Genomic DNA, 12,931 nt, shown 5'->3' with positions numbered 1-12,931 from the left:
CTATCAGGATGAATCATTTTCTCTAAAATTGATTTATTGTGCTCGAGTTCAACTAACAGATAACATGGCTTTTCAAATACCAATTTATAGGGAGGCATCCCTGTAAAAATCTTATAGGTGGTTCTATAAACTCATAATGCATCTTCTAATCATGAACTCCAATCTTTCCTATCAGGACGAATCACTTTCTCTAAAATTGATTTAATTTCTCAGTTCAAAACCTCCACATGATCATTCGTTTGGGAGTGATATGAAGTAGACACCTTATGAGTCATACTATATTTTTAAAAAAGTACCGCCATCATTTTATTGCAAAAATATTTTCTTCTATCACTGACCATAGGTCGTGGTACCCCAAAACGAACAAAAAAATATGGTCAAATGAAATCTGCAACCACTCTAGAATAATTAGTTCGGGTGATTTTTGCTTCCATCCATTTCAACATATAATCTATAACCAATAAGATATAAAGGAAGTCAAAAGACGAAGGGAAGGGACCCATAAAATCAAACCCCATGTATCAAAAATTTCACAAAAAATTATAGAGGTTTGTGGCATTTGATTTTTACGATAAATATTTTCAACCCTTTGGCATATATTACATGACTTACAGAATAAGTATGCATCTTTAAAGATGGTGGACTAGTAAAAATTGCTTTTCAATAATTTACGAATTGTCTTTTGCGATCTAAAATGGCCTTCACATGTATAAGAGTGATAAAATGTTAAAATAGAATTAAATTCATTCTTACTTACGCATGTACACAGTACTTAATCCACACATTACTTTCATAAATAGGGGTCATTCCATAAATAATCTTTAGTATCACTTTTGAGTTTATCTCGTTTTGCTTTAAACCAACATACAAGCAGCATATATGATTTCGAACGGGAGATTCCAGTCTAGAAGTTATATAATGAGTGGGAAAGTCAACAACTTTTTCAAACAATCGAACGTCTTCTTACATTCTTTCTCAAAATCAAATGTTACGTCTTTTTGTAGGAGTCTAAACAATGACGCTCCAATTTTGGAGAATTGCTTGATGAATTTGCAATAAAAACTTGTATGTCCTAAAAAGGAGCGAACTTTTTGTACACTAGTGGGGCATGGTAGGAAAGATTTAAGATCTATTTTTACCTTGTCAACTTCTATGCCCTTAGATAGGGGTGGACATAGGTCGAGAACCAGCTCCAAACGGCAAATAGCTGACTCGACCCTAATATGTCGTGGATTACCATTTTTTTTACCATAATTCACTCCGCTTGTCATCGGGTACCCGAAAAATACAGGCCCCTATAATTGACAATGCTGTTGGTCTTAAGCTAATTTTGGGTTTAATATTTGTATAGCACAAACGGATAGCAATAAACTGCAATGCAAATGCAGGTCATTTCATCTTGAACCTATGTGATTATGAAAAGAAATATCCCAAGGAGAAGTAGAAGGTTAACCACTTGAACATAACATAACATCAGCAATTTGTCCAGTAATGTTTATCATTCAGCTTTTTTACTAAAGAAATGCTAAAGTTTTTTTACTACTTTGGATGCCATGTGAATTATATAAGAGTCATGCCTAGTTGCACATTGGAACAAATTTCTTTTTGTAATTTACCTCCCAACCTATCATAGTCAAGTCCCACACCAAAGTGCTTCCGGCCTTTATTTCCAAGAAAAGTAGAAGCATTTTAGGTCACTGCAACTATGCAATGTAAAAAGATAGAAATTAAAGATGGACTAAATCCATGAGATGCTCGCTTGTTTACTTTTGGCAAAGGGATCTTGATGGTTTCAGTTGATCCTACCTTGACGGTGACATCAGAAACACCATCATTGATGAAAAAATCAGGATCGTTCTCTCTCTTTTGCAGCTTTCTTTGAGTTCAACTTGAAACAAACTTGAAGAGAAGGAGAAAGGAGTTGCTCAGTTGGGGTGAAACGACTAAATGTCGGCTGAAGTAGTGAAGTTCCAATTGAATGATTGATGCCCGATGGATTTATTTAGATTAGGGTTAATAAGTTAAAAATATTATAAAATTATCCCTATATTTTTAAATATTTATATAATATACCTCTGGATCCGATACCCACGGATTTTTGTTTTTATGATATCTGTATCCGAATATTATGGGTACCCGGCCATTATCTGATCCGGTGATAGAAATCGGATCGGATATCCTATTTTTCGATGTGGGTCGGATTGGGTCTCTAAAGTTTTCGGGTTTTTTTGCCCACCCCAACCCTTAGATGATATGACATGATTTAGAACTATTCCACACTAACCATAAAATGACATTTTTTTAATTAAACATGAGATTAGTGTCAATCCATCTTTCAAGAATTAGAGTCAAATTCTTAAGATATTCATCGAAATTATGACCATAGATACTAAAATTATCTATAAAGACCTCTATTATTTCCTCAACATATTTGAAAAAAAATACTTATCATATATCTTCGAAAAGTTGTAGGAGCATTACGCAACCTAAAGGACATTCTTCTATATGCGAGAATACCTAACGGGCACGTGAAGGTGATTTTTTCCTAGTCTTCTTGCGCTATTATAATATGAAAATATCCTGAAAAATTATCCAAAAAATAGCAATAAACAGACAAACTAATCATTCAACCATTTGATCGATGAAAGGGAGATGGTGATGGTCCTTTTTAGTGACTGCATTTAGCTCCCGATGATCGATGCACTAGCACCACCCCGTTGGTTTGCGAACAGAAACAATCTCTCCATCATTATTAACTTCTACTATGATTCTGACTTTTTTTTTTAAACTACTTGCACTGGACTTACCTATGAGCTATCAGAGATGGCATAAATCATCTCCACATCCAGCAACTTGAGTATTTCCCTCTTTATTACTTCCATCATTAGAGGATTTAGCCTTCTCTGCACTTGTCTTACAAATTTCGTACATTTTTCAAGCCGTATTCTATGCATACGCAAAGAGAGGCTTATACCTTTAATATCAGTTATTGTCCATCCTATTGTCTCTTTATGGTTCCTAAATATTCGGATCAACTTGTCCTCTTGACTAAGGTTCAATTTGGTAGAGATGATGATTGGAAAAGTGTTTTTATTGTCCAATAATACATACTTCAAATGACTCGGTAGAGGTTTCAACTCCACCTTAAGTGCCTGCACCACCAAAGGCAGCAATTTTGGAAGAAAATCGGGTATAAAGAGTGGTGCAAATTCATAACTTATTGTAGTAGGTGCGATTGACTGTAGCGTTTCAACTATGCATTTCAACTCCTCGCTCAATTTCACATCATAGGTTGTTCTTAATTCAAAATGTTTAGTTAAAACAACTTCTAGTTCATCTCTGCTATCAATTTAAATTTTTTTTGCATCACAAGATCAATCACACTCATTGCAAAAATAGTATGAGAGTCTGATAGGTATTTCATAACTTCAAATATATTGAAATGGACCACCTCCCTATCAAATTGCATTGTGAGTGTACCCTGTTTAGCATCTATTTTTGTTCTGATTGTGTTAAAAAAGGGCCTCTCTAGTATCACAGGTGATGGATTTAGTGAACGCTCATTATTCATGTCAAACACATAAAAGTCAGTTGGAAATAGTAATTTATTAATTTAGACCAAAATATCTTCAACTAATCCATCGAGGTATTCATTAGTCCGATCGGTTAGCTGAATTATAATGCCTGTTTATTTCAATGATTCTAGATTTAAAGAAGTATCATTACTTTTCGACATCGCATTAATGGAAGCTCCTAAATCTAGCATAACCTTTCTAATTTTAGTATTTTCTATACGACAGGAAATAGAAAATATACTTTAGTCACTATACTTGGTTAGAAGTTTCTTTTGTAACACGGTTGAAATATTCTCCCCTACTACAATTCTTTCATCGCCTCTCAATTTCTCTCGGTTGACGTATAAATTCTTCAGAAATTTGATATATTTGGGCACTTGCTTGATTGCATCCAACAGAGGGATGTTTAGCTCCACATTTTTGAACACTTCTAAGATCTTCTACTCCTTGTCTTGCCTCTTTGGCTTCTTCAATCTACTGGGGAAAGGTGGTTAGTTAGGATTAACTTTAAATGAAGGGTTCAAAATTATTTCAGGAGTTAGCTTGCTTTTTCCGTCTTCTTCTAACTCCTCAATTTGATCTTCTCTCTTAGCCTTGGGAACTACATGTTTCGACCCTTCAATTTCCTTTCCACTTTTGAGGGTCATGGCACTTAAGTTCTTTGGAGTAGTCTCAAGTTGCGATGGCAATTTTTCAAAAATATGAGATTCTAAACAGTTAATTGATATTATCATTTGACTTATCTGGTCCTCCAAATTTTTCATGTTTGACCGAGTTTTCTATTGGAATTGTGTAGTGCTAGTGGCCAAACTTTTGACAATTTTCCAAGGAGCTTCTTGAATTAGAGGAGACTTTGAAGGATATTGAGACTGGAATCCTTATTGTCTATATTGACTAAAATCATGTTGTCTGTTTTTTCTATAACTAAAGTTCGGTATTGGAGTATGGATCATATTGCATTCGTAGCGTAGGCATGTTGCCAGCCATATTCAGTTGTTCAGCATTCTCCTCTTGTGGCATTAGACGTCCATCAGTAGGGTGACTAATTTCCTTGCAAATTTCACATGTCTTGACCAACTGCATATTCCCCATTGCTATCTGGTGAACCATAGAAGTTAACTTAACCAGTTGCTCTTGCATCGATGAAATGTTCATTTCGTTCACATGACGAGTTGGAAAGTCCTCTCTTGTGCTAAATTGTTGGGAGTTTTTGGCTATCCCTTCAATTAATTCCCATGCCTCCCGAGAGATTTTGTTCATTAATGCATCTTCACTTGCAGCATCGATGATATTCCTATCTTTGTAAAGCTAACCTTTATAGAAGTACTAAATGAGGAGTTGTTCACTAATCTAATGTTGGGGACAACTGGTACATAAGTTCTTGAATATCTCCCAATATTCGTAGAGAGACTCCTCGAAACTCTGCTTAATGCCACATATCTCTTTTTGTAAACTGGCAACCTGGGATGCAGGAAAGTATTTTTTCAAAAATTTTGCTTTCATGTCCGTCCATGTTGTAATACTCCCCACTGGCAAGTAGTATAGCCAATCCTTGATAGCCCCCTTCAATGAAAAAGGGAATGCTTGCATCTTAATTTGCTCCTCAGTGACACTAAGTTGCTTCATATTTGTGCAGACTACTGTAAACTCCTACAGGTGCTTGTGGGATTCTTCACCTAGCAAACCATAAAAATTGAGGAGGAGGTGTATTTATCGTAATTTCAATTCAAACGTTACATTTTCAATAAAATCAGCAAAAGTAATGCATAGGGGCTGCTGGTTTAAGTCAGGGGCAACTAGCTCCCTCAAGGTTCAATTATTATTCACCATAATATTTTTCTCTTGCTTATAATCACTTGAAGAATCCAACAAGTCCACAACCAAATTAAGCCCTGTAGGAATAGAACCCACAGGATAAAACAATTCAAGATAAAACTCAAAGTCAAAGAAATAGGTATTGCAGCGGAAACGAAAATCGAAGGAAAAAGCAAGAACAAGAGGCGGAAACAAGCAGAGCTCTTGGAGGCACCAATATATCTTATTCTTCTCAACTCACGGCACACTGGAAGAGGCTACTAGTAGTGGTATATATAGACCACTTAGTCTCCTAAAACTTAGCTTCCGAAATACAATTGTACATGGACTTATAAACCACTACCGACTAAGAAACCAATACCAACAATATAAACAATCTTAATTTAACTACTACATAGCCTCCTTTAAATCAAGATCTTCAAATTTCACCAGGCCGAGCATCTTCTTCAATTTCATGAACGTCTCCAATTTGAGTGGCTTTGTCAAAATATCAGCTATTTGATTTTTACTTCTACAATAATCAATGACAATTTTTTGCTCTTGAACTAACTCACGAATAAAATGATATTTGATGTCAATATGCTTGCTGCGTCCATGAAAAACTGGATTTTTTGTCAACTCAATTGCAGACAAACTATCACAAAATATTTTGGTAGGACCGTCTTGTTTGTGTTGGCAAAACCCAAGTATTCTCCGCAACCAAAGTACTTGAGTAGCACTACTTGTGGCCGCCATGTACTCCGCTTCTGCTGTGGACAAAGCAACTACCTGTTGTTTCTTTGAGAACCAAGAAAATACACTAGATCCCAAGGAAAATGCATAACCAGAAGTGCTTCTCCTTTGTATTGTGTCACCAGCCCAATCACTATCAGTGTATCCAACAAGGTTGTTATCATGTGAAGACGAATAAAGTATACCGTCAGATTACGTACCTTGAACGTATCTCAAAATTCTCTTAGTAGCTTGCAAGTGAGACTGGCGTGGAGATTCCATGAATCTACTAATCAAACCAACTCCATAAGTGATGTCAGGTCTCGTAGAAGTTAAATACCTGAGACTCCCCACCAACCTCCTAAAATAAGTAGCATCAACAAAATCACCGGTACCATCTTTGGTTAATTTCAATTTTTCTTCAACCAGCGTCATCATTGGTTTAGCCATATCCATTTTAAACTTCTTCAGAATATCACTTGCATACTTCCTTTGTGAGATAAAAATTCCATCATCCAACTGATGAACCTCAATACCAAGAAAATAAGACATCAATCCCAAATCTGTCATCTCAAATTGACTAATCATGGCCTCCCTAAATTTAGAAATTAGTTTGGGATTGTTGCCAATTTCTCATCACTTATGGTGCCATCAACATATTTAAAATGCAGATCATAACCTTTCTCAGACAGTTATCCCAAACTCAATAAATTATGATATAAACTTGGCAAATAGAAAACATCAGAAATATAATTTGAAGACCCATCTTGCAAGATAATTCTGATTTTTCCTTTTTCAAGAACAGACACTTTTTCATTGTTTCCAAATCTCACAGATGCATGAAAAGATTCATTCAGGTCAGAAAACATCTCTTTTTTACCACACATATGATTACTAAAACCAGAATCAATAAACCAATTATTCTTCATAGACTCTTCAAATATAGAACTAGAAAACAACAAGGTCTCCTCTCTATCACTACTATGTTCAACCACTTTAGCATGCACATCTTTATTAGACCAACATTCATTCTGGTAATGTCCAATTTTACCACAGTTATAACATTGGACATTAGATCTATCACGCCTTTGAAAATTATTTCTTTGATTCTACTGGTGATTATTTTTCTGATCCCTATTAGAATTGTTTCTGGTATTGTAAGAATAATTACGTTTTCCATGACCAGGAAAGTTACCTCTGCCTCCACATCCTCTACCTCTGAAGTTCTAGTCCCTTTGATTTGTGTCCATACGATTCACCTCCTTTTTTCCTTTTAGTGGATCCATCTTGGCTTGTAAGACCTCCTCTACTATATTCGATGGCTGCTGATTCAGGGACATCTCATACGTCAGCAATTCACCTTCCAATTCAGCAAGTGACAAATTGTCAAGGTCCTTTGTGGCTTCAAGAACCGTCTTCTTGGTGTGAAATTTGGCAGTTAAAGATCTCAGACTTTTTCAACAACTCTAACTTCTTCCAAATTCTCACCATTGGACTCCATATCATTGACAATTTCTTTAATTGTACCAATAAATCTTTAACTGACTTCGTGGATTTCATCTGGGCCAACTCAAATTGTCTCATAAGTTCTTGCAATCTGATTTTTCTCACGTTAGCGGCACCTCGATTTGAGTTCACTAAAATTGTCCAAGCCTCTTTTGCCGACTTTGCATGTATAAATTTTTGGCAATATGCAACTGGATCTAAATGTTGAGATAGTACATTGCCTTGCAATCCAACTATCTATTTTTCTCTAATTCTTTAACTGCATCGCTTGATAATTCTATACCTTCTACCGGTTCCGTGTATCTTGTTTCAACAATATTCCAAACTCCAATATTTTGGAAAAAATTCTTCATCATTGACCTCCAAACCTCGAAATCGTTTTTACCATCGAAGATAAAAACATGACAACTGTGCAAATAATTTGGATCCATATTTTAATTTCTCAAGATCTCAAGCAAAGCTCTGATGCCACTTTGTAGGAATAGAACCCACAGGATAAAACAATTCAAGACAAAACTCAAAGTCAAAGAAATAGGTATTGCAGCGGAAACGATAACCGAAGGAAAAAGCAAGGACAAGAGGCGGAAACAAGCAAAGCTCTAGGAGGCACCAATGTATCTTATTCTTCTCAACTCACGGTACACCGAAAGAGGCTACTAGTAGTGGTATATATAGATTACTTAGTCTCCTAAAACTTAGCTTCCGAAATACAATTGTACATGGACTTAAAAACCACAACCGACTAGGAAACCAATACCAACAATATAACAATCTTGATTTAACTCCTACAAGCCTTGGAGATGCAATAGATGACTATTCTCTCTTCCGTATTCTGGTCTCTCTTCGTAGCCTACTCACTATCTTCTCAATCTCGGGATAAAAATTAAACCACCTATACGAGAAGAACGATGCATAAACTAGCAAAAATAGCAGAAAATAAAATAAAAAAAACTAAGAAAAAGGAACAAATTTTTTAACGCCAATCCCTGCCAACGTCGCTAAAAATTGACAAGTGTCGGGTTTATGCAATAATAAAACCCTACTCACAAGAATATTTGTTCGATTATAGTGTTAAGTAGGGTTGTCTCTACAGGGATTAGGGAAAAATTTGTTTCTTCTCAAGTGAAAATTTTAATTGGGGGAGTTTGGAAGATTGAAATTAAAAATACGTAACTAAGTGAACTAAAAATAATTAAACTAAGCAAAGTAAATTCAAATCAAGGATAAACAAGCTCTAACCAAGGAAATAACTCCGGAAGTGGTTCATACAACTGTTCATTGATGTAAGAATTATTTCATTTATTCATTAATAAGTAGGTTATAGTTACGAAATAAGCGATGACAACCAACTCTTTCTTTGTGTTTCGATAGTTAAGATAGGTCAGTTTACTACTTTCCTAACCAAAAAATAATTTTAGGTACACCTGTAGAATTTAATTTTTTGATTGCATTAGAAACTAGAAAAGCCCTATACTAATCAATAAACACATTATCAGGGTTTATTTAAATTAGATCATATATCTCCCTAACATGAAACCAATCACATTAGTCGCCATTAATTTAGGACAATTAAACAATTATAGATTTAACTGTCCTAACTTGCAATAGTTCGTTAGGTTGAATTAAATATCAAGCGCCTTTGATATCAAAGGAACTAACAACTATGAGAAGTTAAACTAGAAAACATATAAATACTAACAAATAAAAGAAATTAATAAAATAATTAGATCTCATAGATGTAATTGAATCAAATTCTTGTTATTCCTCGATTAGAAAAGTAAATTAGCCTTGCATCATTGAGAAGAAACCACACGAATTCATTGAAACCATTTGTACTAGCATTTGACAAAGGAGAATAATCAAGAAAGAAAAGCCAAGCGGCTGCTTTGTTTCTTTTTTTTGTGCAAAGAGTCACCCCCTCGTTTTGCGCCTAGCTGAGGTACTAATCAAACGGAATCCGGTGTTTCCTGTTCTCCCTTTCCTACTTGATATCATCTACTACTAATAGAACGTATTTTCTAATTAAAAGAAAGAAACTACAAAATATAATGTCTCATGTTTCCTAATTATTTCCTATAACTAATAAAAATAATTTCCAAATCTTCCACCAGAGGCTCTTCAGTATTTGACTCAAATTAGGAAACTTCCACACGCAAATCCCGAATCATCTGTACTCAATGGCAATTGCTGGGAAATCACCACTTTTATCACTTTTTGCTCAACTTCCCTACAATTAATACCAAATACCAAATATAAGTAGAATCCAACAATTAAAATAATATTTGGATAGAATAAAGGGGAAATTAATCATAAATTTTTTAACAAATTGCAACCTATCATCGGTTATAAAATCACTGTTGTGTATACAAGTTCAGCAAACTTTAATTTCCTAAAAAAAAAGATAAAAGTATTAAATTAACACGAGAACTAAGGTCGCACATGCACCTTTCAACTAAAATATTCTGCAAATAATAAACTCCTTGGATCCTTCATCTTGATTGGAACATGATTTTAAAGTACTGCACTCCATTCTTCAATAACCAGAACTCTTGCAGATGCCTTCAACTTCCTTTTTTTAAACATGATCTCCTTAAAAAATTTAGCATAAGAGGGCATATTGGCAATAGTTTTAACAATTGGAATATCCCCGTGTAGCTTTTGTAACTTCTCCAAGAACCCTTGATAACGACTCTTTAACTATTAAGAAAAAGTAATGGGTGCCACATAAGTTTTAACATTGGGCATCTTAATATATTGATGTTCAACTAGAACCTCCTTGCCCAAACCATGTATCTTCTCTTGAGCCTTATCAATCTTGTCATCTATTTCATCGTTCTCCTTGGGTATACTTTTTTTGCTCATTTTTTGGATCATCCACCACTTATTCTAAACAAAGGAATAATGCCATAGTAGACTCCATACGGTCTATCTCTGTGTTGTGTGGTATTCTTTCCAATTTTCTCTCAGTTATCACCTTTGTCAATTGACCCACTTGCTTTTCAAGATTTTGAATTGATGCTTGTTGAGATTGAGCTAAACTATCAAAATGGTCCATCCTTTACTCTATCTTCTGCATATATTGAAGTGTCATCTTCTTCACACTAGGATTTCTTTCTTAGGGAGGTTGGGGTTGACATTGAAGCTCTTGTTGCTGATTTAAAAACTCTGGTGGTTTAGCAAGTCCAACTCCAGGATCCTTCCATGAGAAATTAGGGTGATTTGCCCACCCTGAACTATATATGTCAAAGGCATCCCTTTGCTAGACACCATAAGCTCTTGTAAAGTTTTCTTCTTCAGCCATAGTTGGTGGTGCTCTATTGTAATTAGAAGAAACAACTGGACCATGCATATTACAATATGAATATGGGTCTTGTGGTTGAGCTATACAATTGGATAACACCTGCACCTGGCGGCTCAATTTAGCAACTTGTAAACCCAACTCCGACAACGTGTTCTTCTCACGAACAACTACTCTTCTACACTAATCTACTTTTTGTTGTGAATTACTAAAGAGCTACTTATATACTGCAACTAATTCTTCTAGGGCCTTGTCTCTAATATATCCTCCAGCTATGAAATCCACCATATTTTGGGTTGTAAATGTCAAGCCATCATAAAAGAATTGTACTTGTGATGCCAAGGAATACTGATGATGAGAACATTGAGCAAGTAACAACTTGAACCATTCCCAAGCTTCATGAATTGGCTTGCCTTCCACTTGAGAGAATGTATAAATCTTGTTTCTCAAATCAAGCGTTTTCTGAGGTGAATAGTACTTTATCATCATAAAGATATTATAAATATCTTCCCATATTCTGAAAGATCCCTTTGGCAAATTTAACTACCATGATTTTGCATGATCCTTGAGAGAAAATGAAAAACACCTCATACAAAGATAGTCTTTTGTAATTCCATGAGACGGAAAACATTGTACCACCAAATAAAACTCACGAATGAAAGAGGGAGGATCATCATTAGAAAGACCATATGGTAAAATGAATGGTTTTAACTCATAATTTCTAGCCCTATCACTCAATCGAATACATTGAAGAGATGCTGTGATTATTAGGCATTGGATGCCCCACAAATGAACTCTTATAGGTAGATAGTTGGCAGTATCACATGCCTTTGATCATTCCAATTCTTTTCTACCATCCTTAAATGAAGTCCCAACTTGCTGAACTCCAAGGTGATTAGTGCCTACAAGATAACAAATAAAATTTAAGTAAAAAAAATCAAGTATAGATACAAATCATAAGCAAAAAAAAAAAAAAAAAAAAATTAAGCGTTGTCCTTGGCAATAGTGCCAAAAACTTGACGGACAATTTCTTACAAGCGCACAGGGTCAATCGTAGTAATAAATCACTTGGAGTATTTCATGGATTGAACCCTTAGGAATGGGTTAATTTTCCTATTTTAATTACTGTGAAGATTAATAAATATTCAAGTTCAAGAGATTTAATAACTAACTAAGAAATAAAATAAATAGTCAAATTGAACAAAATAGGATTGAGAAAACAATTGACAAAGGATTAGGATATTAGATATTGATCCAGAGTTTGAGTTAATTATTTAGTTTTTTTCTTAACAAGTCAAGAACGTATCACACGCAAGTACCTTAAATTATCTCTCGACACATTTAAGTTGTGCTTAATAAAATCTCACACCTATATCGAGATCATAAGTATTTGATTAAATCTTTTAAGATCTTAGGTGACATAATTATGTTACTCTCGTAATTCGGCTGAATATGTTTATCTAATTAGTGCATAGTTGTATATCCTTTCTTAGTTCAATATAAACCCTAAGAGCGTGTATATGGTGGCCAATCAAAATCATATAATTAAAACAAAATAGACAAATTAAGGTAAAAGTCAAGAAATTAATTAGATTAAATAATCCGATCTTTTTCATAGAACCCAAACCCTAGAATGGAACTAGTTCAATATATTCATAATTAAAACAAAGAATTCAAGAAATAGCTACAATATTGGAGAATAAAGTAAAGAAAACGTCTTAGTTTGTCCAGCATCAATCCCCATATTGATTGCTTCATGATTCTTCCACCTCTTCTTCTTGATCTCTAAAGAAAAACATGTAAAAAGGATGAACTAAACCTTAACCTAGCATTTTTTCCTCCTAAAACAATCTAAAGTACTCCAATTTATAGCTTCCTAAAGTTGTCATCCAAGTATGGTAGGATTAGGTCTTGAAAAGCAACCAAAAAATGAGTTTTAGCATGTTTTCCAATGAAGTTCGGCCCTTAAATTGTTTCGAAGCTCCCAAAATATTAGAATCCGAAGAAGGCTGGTGTAATGTCCCTT

The 12,931-nt window shown here is 34.7% G+C and overlaps 1 protein-coding gene and 1 non-coding gene across 2 annotated transcripts; one reads left to right on the top strand and one right to left on the bottom strand.

The window, feature by feature from the left end:
* Positions 1–4,499: 4,499 nt before the first annotated feature.
* LOC140035727 (uncharacterized mitochondrial protein AtMg00810-like) lies at positions 4,500–6,689 on the bottom strand. The gene is made up of 3 exons (XM_072077075.1): positions 6,442–6,689; positions 6,099–6,255; positions 4,500–4,673 (listed from the first exon to the last, which is right to left on the bottom strand). Exons 1-3 carry the CDS (start codon positions 6,687–6,689, stop codon positions 4,500–4,502), a joined length of 579 nt encoding a protein of 192 aa, XP_071933176.1.
* Positions 6,690–11,251: 4,562 nt separating this feature from the next.
* Positions 11,252–11,358, top strand: LOC113728298 (small nucleolar RNA R71). Its single transcript, XR_003458027.1, has one exon. It is a non-coding gene; the product is annotated as a small nucleolar RNA R71 (small nucleolar RNA).
* Positions 11,359–12,931: the final 1,573 nt, after the last annotated feature.

The sequence above is a fragment of the Coffea arabica genome, chromosome 2c (assembly GCF_036785885.1).
Source record: "Coffea arabica cultivar ET-39 chromosome 2c, Coffea Arabica ET-39 HiFi, whole genome shotgun sequence".
Taxonomy (NCBI): domain Eukaryota; kingdom Viridiplantae; phylum Streptophyta; class Magnoliopsida; order Gentianales; family Rubiaceae; genus Coffea; species Coffea arabica.
This window is presented reverse-complemented; position numbering and strand designations above follow the sequence as displayed.

What these genes read in the sequence shown, in the direction of transcription:
- LOC140035727 (XM_072077075.1), bottom strand. Translation starts at nt 6,689, where the DNA reads ATGATTAGTCAATTTGAGATGACAGATTTGGGATTGATGTCTTATTTT. An exon ending in AGGTTGGTGGGGAGTCTCAG is followed by an intron (nt 6,256 to 6,441) that starts GTATTTAACTTC and finishes ATACACTGATAG; the next exon opens with TGATTGGGCTGGTGACACAA. An exon ending in CCACAAGTAGTGCTACTCAA is followed by an intron (nt 4,674 to 6,098) that starts GTACTTTGGTTG and finishes ATGGTTCACCAG; the next exon opens with ATAGCAATGGGGAATATGCA.